Source organism: Drosophila grimshawi, unplaced genomic scaffold, assembly GCF_018153295.1.
Source record: "Drosophila grimshawi isolate 15287-2541.00 unplaced genomic scaffold, ASM1815329v1 contig_311, whole genome shotgun sequence".
Classification (NCBI taxonomy): Eukaryota; Metazoa; Arthropoda; class Insecta; order Diptera; family Drosophilidae; genus Drosophila; species Drosophila grimshawi.
This window is the reverse complement of record NW_025063098.1, coordinates 3,337,683-3,356,846: the sequence shown is the minus strand read 5'-3', so window position 1 is coordinate 3,356,846 and position 19,164 is coordinate 3,337,683. Positions and strand designations below refer to the sequence as shown.

At 37.9% G+C, this 19,164-nt stretch overlaps 2 protein-coding genes and 2 non-coding genes across 10 annotated transcripts in view; 1 reads left to right on the top strand and 3 right to left on the bottom strand.

The window, feature by feature from the left end:
• Positions 1-5,545, top strand: part of LOC6564011 (protein CREBRF homolog) — a 28,294-nt gene extending 22,749 nt beyond the window's left edge. For both annotated transcript variants that reach the window (XM_032737079.2, XM_032737078.2), the window contains exons 3-7: positions 1,857-3,847; positions 3,922-4,142; positions 4,209-4,464; positions 4,533-4,658; positions 4,729-5,545. In XM_032737079.2, coding sequence (XP_032592970.1) covers positions 2,029-3,847; positions 3,922-4,142; positions 4,209-4,464; positions 4,533-4,658; positions 4,729-4,835 — 2,529 coding nt within the window. In that variant the 5' untranslated portion in view covers positions 1,857-2,028 and the 3' untranslated portion in view covers positions 4,836-5,545. The remainder of the gene's footprint in view (positions 1-1,856; positions 3,848-3,921; positions 4,143-4,208; positions 4,465-4,532; positions 4,659-4,728) is intronic.
• A 2,744-nt stretch (positions 5,546-8,289) lies between these two features.
• LOC6564012 lies at positions 8,290-8,396 on the bottom strand. Its single transcript, XR_047194.1, has one exon. It is a non-coding gene; the product is annotated as a U6 spliceosomal RNA (small nuclear RNA).
• Positions 8,397-9,434: 1,038 nt separating this feature from the next.
• On the bottom strand, positions 9,435-18,514 carry LOC6564013 (extended synaptotagmin-2). 6 transcript variants are annotated; one of them, XM_032736906.2, is made up of 11 exons: positions 18,161-18,514; positions 17,380-17,453; positions 15,219-15,717; positions 14,555-15,106; positions 14,210-14,380; positions 13,815-13,900; positions 11,941-11,989; positions 11,462-11,638; positions 10,949-11,380; positions 9,993-10,490; positions 9,435-9,687 (listed from the first exon to the last, which is right to left on the bottom strand). In XM_032736906.2, the coding sequence occupies exons 2-11, from the start codon at positions 17,385-17,387 to the stop codon at positions 9,598-9,600; spliced, it is 2,562 nt and encodes an 853-aa protein (XP_032592797.1). In that variant the 5' UTR covers positions 17,388-17,453; positions 18,161-18,514; the 3' UTR covers positions 9,435-9,597. The 6 variants fall into 6 exon arrangements, with proteins under 6 accessions (XP_032592797.1, XP_032592796.1, XP_032592795.1 ...); XM_032736905.2 differs by having other exon boundaries at positions 18,360-18,514; XM_032736904.2 differs by lacking the exon at positions 13,815-13,900 and adding an exon at positions 13,350-13,447 and having other exon boundaries at positions 18,360-18,497.
• LOC6564014 lies at positions 9,751-9,857 on the bottom strand. Its single transcript, XR_047195.1, has one exon. It is a non-coding gene; the product is annotated as a U6 spliceosomal RNA (small nuclear RNA).
• Positions 18,515-19,164: the final 650 nt, after the last annotated feature.

Below are 19,164 nucleotides of genomic sequence, written 5' to 3'. Positions count from 1 at the left end.
TGCTTGAACGTAATGCGCCGCACAGAAATATATAATCCAGATACTAGATGCATTTTTCCATTTAAATTTATGACCATTAAAATCAAGCAGAAATTTCGGGTTTTCTTTGTAAACAAACTAATTAATATTTATAATCTACAGCAACAGAAAAAAAACAAGAATAACAAATTGTAGAGTCACCTGGCCAGTGAAATGTGCAACAACAACAATAAGAAATCAAAAACAAGCGGTTTACTCATTGCTGCATAGTTTTTTTATTTTGTTCCCTATTTCTTTTGACTTGTTATTTCTTGTCGTGTTCCTGTTGTTTTCAAATTTCGTTCTCTTTCTATTTTGGGTCTACTTTTTGCGCAAAACAAAATTGCGAAAAGTGTGGTGTGGAAGAATTCTGAAGTAGAAGTCACTCAGCACTGGCGAAAACAACGATAAGCACTAAAATAACAACAACAACGATGAGAACAATAACAATAACAAAAGTCAACAACAGACAGCTGAATAGTATTATTGCAAAACATTTGCTCCGACTACTGACCATTCGAATTTCTACGCCATCCAGTTTGCGATTATCTTTTATAGTTCTGCTGTGACAGAAATGTTTTTTTTTTTTTTATTTATTTTTATTATGCATAAAACATAGTTCCTAAAAAGTCAACGCATAAATAAGAAGTATACTTGATGACTACACATGTGTCTGCCAGAATCAATAAAACATTTAGTACCGCAGCTCAAATTTGGTTCCATTCTTCAAGTTCTCTCTCAGCTGCCACAATCAATCATATTCGACAGCGCCCAGTCTTGACTTATACACATTTATATATACATACATGTATGTATAATTGTTTTACAGTACGGTTCCGGCACGGGCTTAAATTACAACTGCAACTGCAAATGGAATTAGCATACAAAATTACGATATCTATTCATGCATATATCGACAGTGGAATAGTTATTTAAGATTTTCTAAAACTGAAAACGGCAATTCAGATTTGCATTTAAAAGATTACTTTGTTTGTATTCCGTATTTCTGTTTCCGATAATTAATAATATCGTTAACAAAAACAAGTTTTAGAATTTATTTGAGGAAAATTGCTTGAGCTGAAATGATCGGTATTTGTTATGACTATCGATCATGCAAAGAAAGCTGCAATTATCGATAGCTAGTAGACTATCGACTATGAAAATAAAACTCAAATTATCGATATAATCATGACAATTTAGAAAAGACTCCCGCAATGATGTATGAGTATGACTATCGATGATAAAAACTATCGATAAATTTAGAGCAGCCTATTTACGTATTAAATGTGTATAATAATTAGAATGATAATAATTTAGAAAATATTCTAGCAATTATTTCTATTGAGTATGACTATCGATTATAAAAATGTATATATCGATAAATGTAAAGGAGCCTATTTTCATATTAAATGTGCATCTATGTGAACAAGCAATCAATGTTATTAGATAAAATGTTTAAATATTTCTTCTCTTAATAGTAAAATATTATTATTTATCGTTATCGATAAAAGTTAACGTTATGCTGCCACATAAACATTAGAGTTTTATATGCATACATAATTCATTATGCACATTAAAATTCATAATTTGTATGCTTCGGTTAAAGATTATAGTTGAATAGTTAGTTGCTTAAAGATCAGTCTATTAATTTGAGATTTCCAATTTCAACTCGATGCTGAATGCTGATGTTGTAAATGTTGTGCTTGCGACTGGCAGGCCTTGACGAGTTGCTTCTAGCCATTTAGCCATTAAAATATGCCGTTAAATACTACTATTTATGCTTAATTAAATCAACCCACTCTAAAGCCATACATATTTTTCTCTTTCCCTCATTGCAGCTACAGTAAAACAACAGCGCAGTCGCAGCGCAGCGCATGCGCGCCAGGCGCACAACACCAACAACATCAACAACAACACCAACAACAGTAGAAACAATAACAATAACTGAAGGAAGTTAAAGTTGTTTCATATTCAGTAGTTTTTTTATTCATCATCATTGATTTAATCGCCATGACTGAGAATCAGGTATATCCCATGTCATCGGAATTCTTTGATAGCGGCTCAAACAGCAGCAGCAATCCATTGAAATATGAGCTATATGCGCTGGCCACGCCCACACTGACCATACAGACGGGCGTCTACAACAACAGCAACAGTAACAACAGCAACAACAGCAACAGTAACAACAGCAGCACTAACAACACAAGCAACAACAATTCGAGTGCCATTTCGAGCAGCTACACATCGAATGTAATGCTGAGCACCTCAGCAATTAGTATACCGCGCAGCAATAATCCCAATCAGAGCCATCATCACAGTCATCATCATCATCCCTATCAGCTAAGCAGTACGCCCACATTGACGCCAACCCCAACACGCCAGCAGCATCATTTGAACAGTCTGCCCAGCATGGCACAGCACCAACACTTGCAACAGCAGCAGCAGCAACAGCAGCAGCAGCAGCAACAACAGCAACAGCAGCAGCAGCAACAACAACCGTTGCAATTGGGCGAATTGTCTGATTTTGGTCTGGATGCTTTAGATGCTGCCTCGCTGTCGCCGACACTGTTGCAGGATGTCAGTTTGGGCGCCGCCTCGCCGCTGAGCTCCACGTTGTACAGCAGCAGTGGGAATAATGCGAATGCCAGCAATTCGGGCAGCGGCAACTATTTCACGCCCGATCTGAGCTCCTGTCTGAGCTTGAATGTGCCGTCGGAGCAATCGCTGCTCCAGGAGGTGGTCAACGGCACTGGGCTGCTCTACGATATGACGCCCAATTCGAATGCCATGTGGAGCGACATTAGTTGCGCCATTGTTCATACCAAAAATGAGCCATTCAATCTCGACGACGATTACATATTTCCCAATGACAAAGCTGAAATCCAAGCCAACGAATTGGCCGATCTGAATGGTGGCGATTTTCTGGATGTTATGGGGACCATTGATGATCTGCTGCCCGCACAGAATGTCAACTTTTTGCTATCGCCACAGTCACACACGCAGGATTCGCTGCCCCTGGAGCTGCTCCAGCAGCACCAACAGCAGCAGCAACAACAGCTGCAAACGTTGCTCACACAACAACAACAACAGCAGCAGCAACAACAGCAGCAGCAGCAGCAGCAACAGCAGCAGCAGCAGTCACAACAAGGACAACAACAGGATACGTATGAGCTGTTCCATAGCACACCACAGAAGCCACCATCGCAGCTCAGCTCGAGCTTCTCGCCTGGCAGTCAGTCATCGCAGTCGCCGTTAACTCCACCGCCGCCGCCGCCGCATGCGAATCGCTCGCAATATCAGCTGGTCAAGTCGCGCAACATGCAGGAGCTGCTCAAGAAGGGCATGGTCATGTCGTCGCCACCCGAACGCCATTCGCTGCTCAGCCAGTCGGCTGCACTCAGTCCGGGCGGCAGCAGCAGCGGCTTTGGCAGCGCCGCCAGCGGCAACAGCAGCGCCACAAATCCCAGCAGCAGCAGCAGTGGTAGCGGCAGTGGCAGCTCCAATCAAGTGGTCATCACGGCCACAGTTGGTGGAGGGGCGGGCAGTGTGCGGAAATCGTTTGGCTATCAGGCTGGTTCCGTGGAGAGCTCGCAGCTGTCCCGTCTGTCGTCGTCGGCGCCAACGCATTTGGGACTGGAGCACATTTGGATGCGACGTGAGCCGCGACAGCATTTATTATCCACCGGCTCGCTGGCCGAGGCCGAGAGTTTCTCATCGCTGTCCACCGGCAGCGTTCTATCGCCCGATGGCATCGATTTCTCCCAGGACGACGAGGACGATGCGTCCAGCGAAAATAGCGATAACTACGATGACTTTAGCAGTGACAATGGTGCGTCCAATCAATCCTAATTCTTAATAAAAGCCATTCTTCTCAACTGTTCCATCTATCTCTCTCTGTTTTAGGCTCTGGTGATGAGGATGAGACACGCACTTCGACACCGAATCAACTGAGCAGCAGCAAGGGCAAGGAGCGCTTCTTCTGGCAGTATAATGTACAGGCCAAGGGGCCCAAGGGCAAACGACTCGTCTTCCAATCAAAGCTAGAGAATCCGCATTTCCTGAACGAGGTATCCGATCCCGTCTTCAGTCCCACCTGCTCGGTGCGCGGCATTAAAGTCTACAAGGTACCTCAAAATATTCCTTTAGTTAAACTAAATTTGGACTAACAATTGAATTCAAAAACTCTACAGCACAGTGGCAAAGCGCGCAAGGGGGATGGCAACGATTTGACACCGAATGCTCGTAAGCTGCACAACATTGGCAAGGAGCTGGACAAGCTGAGCCGCACCATTAACGACATGACGCCCGTCTCGGAGCTGCCCTTCAATGTGCGTCCCAAGTCGCGCAAGGAGAAGAATAAGCTGGCCTCGCGCGCCTGTCGCCTGAAGAAGAAGGCCCAGCACGAGGCCAACAAGATCAAGCTCTATGGCCTGGAAATTGAGCACAGTGAGTCGAAGTTGTTCTCAAACTGTTTCAATCTGTAATTGTTTATATCTGTTGATATCTGTTTGTAGAGCGTCTAATCAATGGCATTTCGGAGCTGAAACAGGTGCTGGCCGTGAAGCATCGCACAAAGAGTCAGGGCGAGTCCACCGAGGAGGCGGATCAGCAGATTCAACGCATTTATTCAACGGCTTTGTGTGAGTTGCAAATTGCCAATTGTTAATTGCTATTGGGAGGTTCATCTTCTTTTTTTTTGTGTATTTATAGCTGGCATACGCATTGCAGGCGGCTCCACCGATTTTGTGAACAAAGTCTTGGAAAATATGCGCGGCGGTTTGCATAATGGCGGGCTCGAGGATCTGCGCAAATCGTAGACCATATGTTGCACAACTGAAACGAACCGCCCATCAAGTTTAGAATTTTAAGCATAACTAGCATGTAGCCACAGCCCGCATCCTCGCCCAAACCCAAACCCAAACCCACAGCACCCACACCTGAACCATACCCCACCCACAACCACCCCACCAGCCCCCGACGATGTAACCAACCAACTAACCAACAAACAACCAACCAAACAATCAATTTACAAAAATGTTCTGCTTGAGTGCGTGATAATAAGTGAATGATGAGATGAGATAGCAAAGATAACGAAGCGAAAGTGAGCGAAAGATAGTTGTAACTGTGATTTAGAGGCCTGGCAGGCATGCAGCGTGCAGCATGCAACAGATATATGCACAAAAATGATTTAGCCAGCGCTAAAAACAATAACAAAAACAAAAATTCCTTGAAGAAGCAAGCTAAACAATTGATAAGAAACACAACAAACAAACTGTAAAGAAAGAGGCAACCGCAAACATAAACAACAACAACAACAACAACAACAATACAACACAAGAAACAATTGAGATGTGAGAAACAGGATTTTGAGTTTGTGTGCGTTTAGGATTTAGCTACCAGTTTTACCTGCTTACGACATAAGTTTTGATTTGTTTAAACCTTTGAATTGCGAAACTAAATTAGGCTACACAGTAACGAAACAAACAAACAAACAAATACATATAAACCTATATATTCATATACACATAATTACATATATACATTATATATATATATATATATATATATATATATATATATATATATATATATATACAACTGCGATTTATTTGTTTAAGTTTTGATGCTATATTAAACAATGTATAAATTGGTTCAATGTTTAGCACTAAGTTTTTTGTTTAAATATTAATTTCGCTACAATTGAGAGCTTTTACTTTTATATACACACATCTATATCTATATACATATAACAATTATGTTTATTATGTTTGCCCCGACATACAATTTATTGGTCCTAGGTTTTGTCAGTTTTTAAGTTTTTGTTTGCGCCTAAGGAGTAAAAGCAAAAAACAATGAAAGAAAATTACTGTTTAATTGAAATCGATATGCATAACGTATGTAAAAGTTTTATGCATGTTTTATATTACAAATCTATCTATCTATATATATATATACTTTTAATTACCTATATTGTAAATCTATATATAGATACATATACATATACATACATATGAGCGGTGATATAATTTTAATTTTCTTTGTATGATTTGATTTGATTTGATGTGAAACCGTTGGCTGATCAAATGCCCATTAAGGTCTAATTACTTTTTAGTTTCTTAATAATAATAACCATATCGTTTACGTTTCGCATATGAATTACCTTCAATATAAATCATAATTAATCAACTTTAGGCACACATACAATTTGCAAACCTTAAATTACATTCATTTCATAAATTTACTTGCGGGTCGCTCTTTGAAGTGCATACGAAATAAGTTTCAAATACAAAAACACCAAAAAAAACCAAAAAACAAAAAACAAACTTAACACACTTTGAGTTTTATTATATGATTTGTTTCACACACGATTTCGATTTCGATTCTATTTTTTTTTTCTTTTTGAAGAACTTATTGCTTTGCTTCGATGCTAATTTTGTGATATTTGTATTGAGTATTTTGTGTGTTTTTCCTGTTGGGGGGAAAATTTTAATTTGGGTTCTAAACGTCTAGCCTTATAACTGCTATTTGTTGCGCAACAAATTGTGTTCAGTTGATATCAAAAACAAAAACAAAAACAAAAAAAAAACAAAAAATGAATGAAAGAATACATTCAAAACATTCTAAGGACGTCAAGTCTTGGCTTTATTTATATTTGGATTCGTTTCTTTTGTTTGTTTTTGATTTTCTTTTTTTGATAAATGAGAACGGAAATACAAATACAAAGTGATTCAAGTTAAAAACTTAGAACTTAGGCACTCGTATCACCCACTTGAGTTGAGCACGTGACAAACAAATTGTAGTTGTTAGAATAGGCTTAAAAAAGAAGAAGAATGAATGAAAGAAAATAAGTAAGCAAGGAAACCATATATGGAACTTATATACTTATTAAATATGAACAATTAACAATTGGCCATCAGTTTTGTTTAGGGTTTTCAAATTCATGTTTTAGGAGCTTCAAATCCATAAGTGATATGAATACGAATTCAAAATTATTACATTTACGAATAATAAAAAACTACACACACACAACACACACACCAAGTACAAGCGCATGCAAAGCGACTAAAAATGTTTGAAATGTAATATATATATTGTAGATTACTTGCATACATATATATAGAACAGAGTTGCTTAGGTTTAGGATTGTCTTTGTCCAATTGCAAATATGCAAATGAAGTGCGAGGCGGCATTGAAGTAAGCACGACAGTTCCTCAGTGTTTAATATGTGTAAAGAGCATACTAAATATGAAATATACAAAAATATATACATATACTGAATAATTATTAATTATATTGTAACGAGAACGAATATGAATATGAATACAAAACAAACAACAAAGATAAATACATAATACATGAAAACATAAATGTTATGGTTATGTATTGTAAATGTGTGCTTTAATTAAATGTGCTTCATATTTACCTTTTTTTATATATATGTCGATAACAATATCGTAATCGTTATCGAAAACAAAAAATAACTAAACAATGGATTAACTACCTCAAAGTTGAAAACAAGTTTCATATTCGATAAACAATAAGGAGCAAATTGATATACACACCAAAATACATACTTACATACATAGATGTCGTAAGAATGGTCAACAAAATGATTTAGAGTTAACCAAGAAATAACTGTGGGAACTAATAATATATATAAATATATATATATATATATACATATACAACAAGAGCCTGATTCATATTCACGTGTCCATTTAAAGCATACAATACGTATTTTGAAATTCATTAGGCATTAGATATGGAAAACAAAGAATCAAACAAATTATAAATCTTCGATATTAATCGAGGCACTGATCAATCTTGCAGCTCTGTTTTTTTAAGTTATACTGATCTTCAGACTGTCTGCAAGGTTATCAAGATAACAAACAATTATTGTGGTGTCCAACAAATTGAAATACAATTATGATTACTTATATACAAACAAAAAATACATTTTGAAGACTCTGTGTTGAAAATTATAAATTGTGCATGCCCCAAGGCGAATCAAAACATAATTATTATGTATAAAATAAACGGAACAGCGAAAAATATATAAATAATTAAGGATACCAACTTAAGTACACACACACACTCAACATTTATGCATGTCTACCAAGAAAACAAGATGTCTATATATTAAAAATACATACCAAATTTCAATATGAAAATAAATGGCGACAGCAACAAAAAACAAAACAAACTCTCTCCACCGAAAGTGTATTTGATTAATTGTTTAATTGATTTGCAAGTGGCTCTGGGGTGCCACAAAAAAATGTGGAACGCTTCACGATTTTGCGTGTCATCCTTGCGCAGGGGCCATGCTAATCTTCTCTGTATCGTTCCAATTTTAGTATATGTTCTGCCGAAGCAAGAACAAATGTAGCTCAAAAAATTGCGTATATAAATGTAGCAGCAGCCAAATAAGCTGTTGGGAATTACAAGCAACCACGAATATAATCAAAAATACAAGCAACCTCGAATGAAAGCGTCATCTGTTGTTAGTTTTTAATTGGTTTGTGTAATGGCTAAGCGCGAAAGGAACTTAAAATATCGTATATCGATATTGTTCTTTTTAAATCATTACAATAAATCAATATGTATTTTCTCATTTAATTTTTTCTCCTTCTTTTTGCAATATTTGTCTATTCTGAAAATGAGTGTATTCAATTTCCAGTCAACATTTGAGTAATGAACTAATAATTATAAATGAAAACTAAAAATATATCTTCATAATACAAATCTGTCATTGTTGAAGTTTTTTTTATTTCCAATAAACCAATTTACATGGAAAAAATACAGCAAAATGTATCCGTTTAGGCTAGTATTGAACTATCTGCTCTGATAAGCAGGCCTTTACTTTATTGAAATTTCTTCAATTTAAATACATATATGGTTTTTACCTCCTTTGTACGATCCCATGGGATCTCTAAAAATACCTCGAGCGTCACATTTTCATTCTTGAACTTAACTCAAGTGTCTCTTCTAGATGCCCACTCTCAATTTAAAGCAAAGCTCAATTTTGAAAAGCGATAATCATCTTATTCAATATGCATCAGTTCATTCGTCTGAAGAATAACAATAATACATTAAAAATTAATGTGTGCTCAGTGATGCTATGTCTTGGGTACAGGGTATCTTTGAGTCGAGCTTTTCCTATACCAGATCTGTCAACATAATTATGTACAATATTAACCCCAAGACGTTATCAGAATATTTGATATTTCAAATGAGAACAAGGCATTTCTGATAATAAACAATATTTGCTAACTACAAAAATAAACGAAAAATATTTATTGTTGTTGAAGTTGAAAAATGCATTCATTATAGTTGAAAGCACAAGTTGTGCTCTTTATTTGACTACATCGAAAAATAAATATTTAGAGGCACGACCAATAGAGTTCAAAGTCCAAGTGTTGAAAGGCCAACCAGTGTTAATTTATGGAAATTAAAAATACACTCGTTTCTACACATTACAATTACAATTACAATTACAAAAAATGTTTTACAATATTCAGTTGATTGTGCTGTCTGAGATTCTGGAACCACATCCCCATCGCTCCATGTCCAGTTACTAATTTATTCGTGCTTCGACTCTGGCTCCAGATCGAACCAAGTCTTTAGGCCAATGGGCGTTGTAATCTCGCTGTCATCCAATTGAACTTTCAGCTGCAAACAACAACAATTATAAAAAAAAGCGCACAAAATTAGTTTTATATATTTGCACAAAAAAAAAATGTGGAACGCTTCACGATTTTGCGTGTCATCCTTGCGCAGGGGCCATGCTAATCTTCTCTGTATCGTTCCAATTTTAGTATATGTTCTGCCGAAGCAAGAACGAAGATTAGATCCTTAAATCTGCTATTTAAATGGTGATCGTGACGAACAACGTGTTGGGAATTATAAGCGAATGGTTTTGCTGCCAGGGGTTGATTTTTGTCCAACTACCTGGTTGCAACCCTAGATCAACTTACCATGCCAATGATGGGACTGCCGTGGGATAGAAAACCCTTCTGGCTGCAAACGGTAACCTCGAGTTCCGTATGCCTGAGCTCCGAAATCGAGATGAGGTACTCAAAGGATGCATCATAGACGGGATTGCAGTTGTCCTTGATGACGCCGGTCTTGCGCTTGGACTCCTTGCTGCGTGCAGGCAGCAAATACAATTTCACATATGGATCGGGTATGTTGCTCGGATCGCGCAACGGTATATTCATTATCTTATGTATGGTCACATCGAGCTTCTGTCGCTGTGCCGAATACGTTATCGACAGCTGTATGCGACCCCGACCATGCTCTCCCGATGTTGTGGCTATATCGGGCATGCGATGTGTCAGCATCGTGCTGACAACCTCGCTAATTGGCTTCTCCAGCGATGCGGACGCTGAGATCATTGGCGCACTCATGCTGGACTCCACCTCCTCGCTAATCGGTGATTCTGCCGCGAGTCGATTGCTCTTCCCCTGATCATCCTATAAAATATTGTTGTAGCACAGAACAAAAAATATCGTGTAAAACTGGTAGCAGTGGATTAACGATGAATTTAGGTAAAAATTGCACTTTTTGCCTGTGAGACCTGAGTTCTATTTATGTTGGTCTTTTATGGTTCTTCATATATACATATATATATATATATATATATATAGAGGTAGAATTTCATTAAATTTTAACTAAATAGGAATAATTTAATTTTAAGTTTTTGATTATAAGATTAATTTTTGAATTTAATATCGAAACTTTCATCAACTCAAAAAATGCTTAATAATTATAGAACCAAATTTAAAAGCTTAAAAACTGCGGATATATTTTGGCATATACTCGTATATTTAGTAGAAAATATATTAAAGCTTGATTTGAATACGATTATTCACCCTTTTTTTGTATGGTCTATTTTTGAATATGTTTGCATATGTTTTCAACAGTTGCTCACCTTGGAGACCTGATGGGTCAGTGCCGGGATGTCGGGCGTCTTTACGGAAGTGCTGCGCTTGAGTGCTGCCACCTGTTCCAAGGCATCGGATTCATTGTCAATCTCACCAGCCTTCAAGATGCGCAAAGATAGTGACATGTATAGCTTGGACTCGGGTCCAGACATTTGCAGCTGGAACGGCTGCTGTATGATCTCCATGTTGAACTGCTTGACCAAGGTGCTGAGTGTGTACGTGTATTGGCCGATATCGTTGCCAGTCTTCTGGTCATAGATCTTAATGTTCAAGCACTCGTTCTCCGGATTGCTAACCAAAAAAGTGAATCCCTGTTCCCAAACCGGTGAATCATCGCGGAAAATCATCGCCGTCTGTTTCTTCTGCTTATTGACGCTGCACACCAGATACGGATCGGGCTTGGAGTTGGCACGTGCTTGCTGTGAACGAGTCGTGAGTCGTATTTGGACTTAAGGATTAAGGACACCCATTGAGAGCTGAGAGAGGGGCATATTGTGTACCTTCAGATGCTTGGCCGAGTCAATGAAAACGCTAAGAACCGCTGAGCTCATGGTGCTCACACGCAGCAGTTTCGTCTCCAACAATATCTGCTGCAGATCATTGGGATCGGCGGTAAGTTTATACCACTGCAGACGCACATGCAGATCGCCATGCTTGGCATCCTCGAGGGTTAGCCACTGTGGAAGCATAGAGAGCATTATGTCATTTCTGTGTTTCACTACTTGTCTAAGTCCCATTACAATCTATGATTTAGGTAGACTCCAGTTTATAAAAAAATAAATATAGAAATTGTTAGCTGTTAGCAACTTATTTTCCAACAGTGGCAGTGGACTTCCGAATAACCTGCTAGCTGCAAAAAATGTAGCCTTAAGATAAGTTTTGATTTGACACCGATTACCAATTCGTCAATCAGTCAGTCAGTCAATCAGTCAACAGTCAATCACAAATATAAATTTCGTTTTTTTTTGTTCAAACTTACAGTATCCAGAACGCCCTTCTTGATCACGCTGGCTATATCGATAGATGCTCTGCAGATTGTGGCAATGAGAAAACGCATAATTAGTATAAAGAAAATCATTAAAAAAAGACAACATTAATTTTTGGTTAAGTGTTTAAAGCGGGTCTCAGGCCACAAGTGGAGCACTGTTTTGGGAATTGAGTACTGTAAGAACTGTGTGAGCAATTTGAATTTAGTTCATAAAGTATTATTTGTGGAAATGTGTTTGCTGTTTTTTTTTTTTTTGTGGTTTTCTGTCGGATACTGATTTTGATTGATATTGATGTGTAAACGATTGCCTGACCTGCCGAGCGACTCGTCATCACTTGTACGATCCCAATCAAAGAGCCTAAGCACGAGTATGGAACGCTGTGAGACCTCAACCACAACCTTATCCGTTCAGTCAACAACAATACGATAATATGGAAGACATTGAATTAATACTGTTAGTAGTAGTTGGCTGGCTTGGCTCTAACTCTAAGGTTTACATATGTACAGTGAATATTACTCGAGAGTCAATCAATCTACATTCTAAATCACTACAGGGCATGCAAGGTGTTCAGTACAAGGTGCTCCAACTGTTTGCGAGTGTCAGTGTTTTATTGCACATGCAAAGTTAGTATTCTTAGTGTTATTTATTTACTATTAGGTTGTTAGTAATTAGCAGTTGTGTTCAGCTCAGGTCAGTTATTTGTTAGATTAACAGCTTGTCTACAATACTGTGTACAATATTGTGCCACGAAAGCGATTGCAATTGGCCATCTGTTACTGAGTGTTGCAATAGTTTTGAGGCACTGTTTAGTGTATGTGGAAATGCACTCATTATTTGAAAACGAATGAAACTTGAATGGTCTGAATACTCTGTGAGGGTACTCACACACTTAAGCACTAACTTCATAAGCACAACTATTTTGCACTTCATTTTTGTTGAAATTTAAATTTGCACAACTTTTATGTGTTGATATTTCTTCAAGTCCTTTTTGCTGATATTGATAAAAAAATAAAATTTGTAATATTTATTTGTCTACTAAAATTCATATGAATTCATTTGCCTGCGATTTTGAAATTTAGAATTTGCAAGATTAAGTGGATAATTCCTAAAGTCAAAACTTCGAAGCTGTCGAAGGTCATTTTAAATGTTTATCACAATTTGAACACATTTTACAATAAATATTTTTTAATTCTGAGTGTGATTCACTTCCTTTATGATCTCTAAGTCAATGTTGATATTTGAAGTCAAGGTCAGTTTATCGGGTTGTTAGTGAATACAGATAAGTAATAACTAAAAGGCATAACTCGGGAGCAAGATGAAACATAACTGGAACTCAAAAAGGCAATACAAGGAGTTAGGTACAATATAAATGCAGTCTCATGCCGCAATACAATACAACCTGCCCAATACATCATCGGAATTAACGCCTGGCATATTTTGGTCATAGTCCCACAAAGAAAAACCAACCAAGTGGTTGATGGTGGTAAAAATAGATGCCTAGAAAAACAAGTGTGTTTCAGAAAGAGAAATCCAGAGAGAGAGAGAGAGAGAGAGAGAGAGATAGAAATAGAAATACAAATACAATACAGAGAGAGAGAGAGAGATGGGAGTAGAGAACAATGGGTAAACTTGGAACATTTAATTCAAATCGTTGTCAAAGCAAATCAAGCAACAGGCAATCATACAACAGGCAACCAGCATAGAATATATTACGATTAATTACTCACATACGATGTACGGTGTGGTTTTTTCGGGTGTGGTTGGGGAGGAGGAGGAATAGGGATAGGGTAGAGCAGCAGCATTACTTGATCCCGAACCAGTTGAGATATATGTGTGTGTATATATATATAAAGGTATAGCTTACCTGCCGAGGCTCTCGTCTTTCTTAGAGTCATCCGAGTCCTTCAATTGCATGTCGACCCACTGACCCATTTCAATAAAAACTGGCGCCTAGTGGCAGGCGAGCACAACAAAATACGAGTACATAATGTCAAGAAATATGCATGGAAATCAAAAATCGTAAATGATAAATGGAAAATGGAAAATAGAACACGAACTCCTACGGCTTGAGCAAATATCGAACAATTAATTGAATTGAATTGAATTGACATTGTGTGTGTGTGTGTGTGTATTTGTGTGAGTCTTGTGTGTGTGTGTGTTTGTGTGTTGTAGCATGCAGCAATCGAATGGCGAACAGCAAAAACAGACTACAAAAAAGCAAGGCTGTGTCTGCAGTCTCATAGCAGCGAGCATACGCACCTCGCACCAATAATCCCACTTGGGATTCACATTGTTATCGATGATCTGCGTCCGGAATTCTTGAGAGCCCACATTGATAATCGCATACGGATCGGATTTACCCTTGCCCAGCACACTGATGTCCTTCTTCATCAGATTCTTTGCCTCCACGACGTGTATGCGCAACAATCCCTAATTATAATAAATAAATCAGTCAAGTTAAATCCATATGTAGTTTGTCGCCTTAAGCATTTGTTGAATAACAAAATGTAAATTATAATAATTGGTTCTTAACATGCACTGAAAATATTGTTGCATTGTGTGCTGATAGATCAGGCAACCCATTATTAATAAATGTAGACCCACCTCCGGTTCGGGCATTTTGAGCGAGACAGCTGAGATTTCATCACTCAGCGATATTGGTAGCTTGTTGGGCAGCACCATCACATTGCCAATCTGTTCGACAATGATGCGACGCAGCAGATCCGATAGTCCGGGCATATCCATAAAGTCAATCACGCCAACCAAATTGAAATCGATATTCGGATTGTTGAGGAAAAATATTTGGAGTCCGCCCACCAGCGGCATGGAGCGTATCAGTGGCTTCATCACAACGCGCACCCAGCCGTGTATCTGGAAATCCTTAATGCCACCCTTCATGCCACCCAAGTAGAAGTTAATGTCACAGTCGCTGGCATAAAACAAATCCAGGTCCATAATAATCTCATTGCGGTCCACGTTCTTGTCGTAGATCTTCACGCCACCGATGCGTGGCGGAATCGTGCCCAATATGATCCGATCGAATCGAAAGCCATTCATCTTGTACTGCGAGAGTGCCAGTGCCACATTTGGTTCAACCACCTCCTTGACGATGGTGCGGGCAAAATGGTTCGCATTGGGCCACACCTGCTTCAGTATCTATTTCGAGCAATAAAAAGTGTTTAGATTTCGAGTGTGCAAATTGAATTGTTAAGTTATTTGGCAGTGATAAGAACGTTTGTTTAGATATCATCTATGTTGTAAAGCTTACCTTATTTAGCCACTCGGCGCGCTCCACATCGGGAAAGTAGACCCAGGCGGGCAGCTCATCGATGCGTGCCAGAATCACATCCTTCTCGGAGGCGAGGGCCGATGCCTTGGCAATGTCGCGCTTCTTCTCCGACGTCTTGCCCAGCTGATCGCGGGTCACAGAGAAAATGACTGGGGCAATTAGCCAGGCGACAGACCAGCCCATGTAGCCGACCAGATATATGGAGCCGACGATGGCCACCTTCTTGACCACCGTATATATCATCGAGAAGATGCTATTCTCATCGCTGTTGCGTGAACTGGCCACAACTTGATTTGTAGCATTGCCATTTACAGTTGCTGCTGTTGTTGCTGTTGTTGTTCTTGTTGCAGGGTTGCTCACGGGTGTTTCACTCATTGTGGGGGGCTCGGCCAGCTTCAGAATTGGTTCCTCCTGCTGCGGATCCGGCGGCACAATGAAATCTGCCAGCGGCACACTCGGCACAGCCTCGTTCTTATCGCTAGAATAAAAAATAATAATAATTATTATAACAGTAATACAAATTGCTGTTGTTGCCGATAATATTTGATTAAGTGAAGGCAGCTGATTCATTAGCATTGCCTAGCGATGATGTCATTTCAAGATGCCGCCAAGCCTTTTGGAGAGTACAGTAAAACTTGTGCCGGCATTATTTTGTTTTATGTGTATTCCAAATTGTGTTTACCTGCCTGCTAATGTCTATTATATGGTTGCGTATTACTCATCCGTCGCGTGGGCCAAGCAAATTGACACAGTTTCGTTTCGTTTTCAACTCGCAAAATGGCAATTGGCAAGAGAAAAGTGCCCACAACAACAACAATCACCTGTTGAGCTTATTGCCAGTTGGCGTGCACTTCAACTTAAATCTGAATAGCTTATTTTGCTTAAGAAAACAAAATTTAACACAAAACTGTTAATTTGAATAGATGGAAATTGTTTATTTTTAAGAACTGATGTGTCTGATAATGCTCATGCTTAAATATTTTGGCAAGTATGTGGAAAGTCGAAAGAGAAGCAGTTAAAGAAAAACTTGAAGCTGATCGAATTTCTACCAATCAAAGTGCTGGCTTCAGCCAAGTTAAAGGCCAGAATAATTGAAAAGGGAGAAAGTCAACTGCCTTTTAGGGGCTCATCCATAATGTAAAGCTCTTGGGTAAATTTACAAAATTTCTTTTCGGTTCCGAGTTGACTTTTCTTCAACGAAATTGTTTGGCTTATGTTATTCATTTTCATTTCTCAACTGCCACGCCCACAGGCGTTGCTGTGCGTAGCTTAAATTTGTGTATTTTGCTGATTTATTTCTAGACTTAACTTTTTAAATGTTTACTTTTTTCTTTGCACCATCTTCTTTTTTGTGAAATTGAAACAAACTTTTTTCTTAACGATTTAACGATGGGTTTTGTTTGTGTTCATTGTGGAATTAAACACCCCTGGATTAATTGTTACGGTAGCTAGGCGTCGTCAAAGCTTCGTATTACAAAGTTCGACTAATATCGTACATATATTTTTGAGCTGCTCCACATCTTGCTCAAGTGATTCAAGTGCTGCGACATTTGTCATTTGGGGCCGGTGGGGAATGTGGCAATTTACTGGGGTCTCTCGGCACCTGTTGCTTGCCATCCAAGCCAGGCAATGAAAACAAACAACAAACAAAAATAAAAAAAATATGAAAGATGAGGCAGAAAGAGAACGAGAGAGAGAGAGAGAGAGAGGGAGAGAAGGAGTGAGAACGAGAGAGGCAGCTGCTCAAGTCTGACATAACTTATACACTGTCTGCCTTCAAAAAGCTGTCCAATTGGCAGCCCATTGCCAAGAACTTGAACCCGCTTAACGACTTTTCGCATACGAATTTGTTATTAACTTAGCTGCTGAGTGAGAAACTCATCTGCCCTCCCCCCACCCTCTCTCTCTCTCCCACTCTCTCACTCTGTCTCTCTTTCTCTCTGTAATTGGTTCTGCGGTTTGAGAGAATGACGTCGTCATCTCATTGGCATTCTTGTTGGTGTTTATATATTTATTTGATAAATATTATATAGGGGCGACACTGGTGGCAATGTGTTTAATGTTAATAGATTGAGTGAATAAATGAATAACATAAATAAATCATATAATAATAATAATATCTATTTAATTGATGTGTCACCTTTGCATTATTGTTGTAATTCTGTGTTCTCCTTTTCAGTGTCGGATTTGGATTGTGTGCGATTTGTGTGTGAGCTAAAAATTTAAAATTGCAAGAGACAAATATAAGTGATAATCTATTCAATTAATAAATAAGACTTATGTTTATGTGGATATAAAATATATCTTAGGCGGACAAAAACAAAAATAAAAAAGAGTTATTAATTTATCAATTTATAATTTAAAATCCATATTACTTAAGCCAAAGTAATCAATTTGTATCATAGAAAATAACTCAACAAATTCATAAAAATATGGCTATGTAGATAAATAAAACTGATAAAAGAAGCTGCTGTCAATAATTATTTTTTCAACAATAAATTGGGGTTAAAGCAATGAAGAAAATAATTCAAAATTTGCATAACTAATACATGTGAGATTTCCTAGAAAACAAATATAAAAACGAACTAAAATATTTATTTATTTATCACGACATAAATAATGGCGAAAGATATTGGGGTTCTGTGTAGATGCGACAATGAGTCAAATAATAATATAGAATTCCACTTTACCCCACATTTATATGACGCATATCTTTTATCCTACTTATCATTTACCCCAAATATATGCCAAATATCTTTTTGCCAATTTTTCTGTCTAAAAATGTTGGCATTTCCAAATACTATCGCTTAGGAATTATGTATTTCAATATGCACATCTGAAGTCTTTATAGACGAGCACGTACGAAATTGTCTTTAAATTGAAAAACACACAAATTATATACACTCAGACACACTTCTCACCCACTGTGTGTATCTCAAAATACAAATTTGCCAATATGGAACACAATTTGTGTATTTTTATCAAGTTCTATTTTCCGTTCGCTCTTCACACAGCACAGTAAACAAATTCCATTTGTTGAATATGTTTCGAAAACCGGATTTTGATTGCACAGCAACAAGTATCAGAAACAACAAGTACAAGATTATATATCTTACGCACCCAAACACAACTTTATAAACTATATAAAATTTGGTATATGTTATTTGTTATATGCTATATTTATTTATGTTTTTTTTTTTCCTTCTCCTTTTGCTATTTTTTCTTTTAATTGGCCCAACGCGCTTGACGACTTTGCATCGTCGACGGCGTTTTGAAAACTGAACGTAAATTCTGAGCGGCGGCAACCAGAACACATTTTTTTCGACTTGGAGTGAAAGCTTTGTGCGTTTGAGCAAAAGCTTCGCACAGCAGCCGGGCTGCTGTTCTGTGCTGTTTGTGTCTTTGGCGCCATGGGGCAACATTATTGAGGCAGCCTAAGCTACACGAGTCAACATAATACATTGTTTGCAATTATGCGGTTGTTCAGTGGTTGCAGCTACATCCTTAAACCAATTCAATTTACATATATTCGCGAAATTTATTTACCAGCACAAAAAATTATTATTTAATTAATTTGTTTAGATATTGAAAATATATTAAAAAATATATTTAAGTATTTTTACTTTATGCCTTTGAGAGTAAGTTAGTGTTAATTATAAAGATTAAATACATTAAAATTTCTTAATTGCCAATGGAAAAACTTAATTAAACCAATTAAATTTCCCAGGTTCTTAATGTGTCCAATAATTTGCAGCATAGTGTAATCATCAGCTAATTAAACAGACAATTCCCGCGCCAAGCGTTAAATGCTAATTGTTGCCATTTGCATGTCCTGTGACAATTGATAGCATTTGTCGTTGGCTCCTTTTCGTAATACGAAATGGTGTTTTGGGGTGTTTTGTTGGGGAATCTGTTCGCCGACGCA

Bases quoted from the DNA above. Each gene is read 5' to 3' on its own strand.
- LOC6564013 (XM_032736904.2), bottom strand. The intron at 11,990-13,349 runs GTTGTATTGTAT...CACAATCTGCAG, and splicing joins TCCGATGATGTATTGGGCAG to AGCATCTATCGATATAGCCA. The intron at 11,639-11,940 runs GTAAGTTTGAAC...ATGCTTCCACAG, and splicing joins AGAAGGGCGTTCTGGATACT to TGGCTAACCCTCGAGGATGC.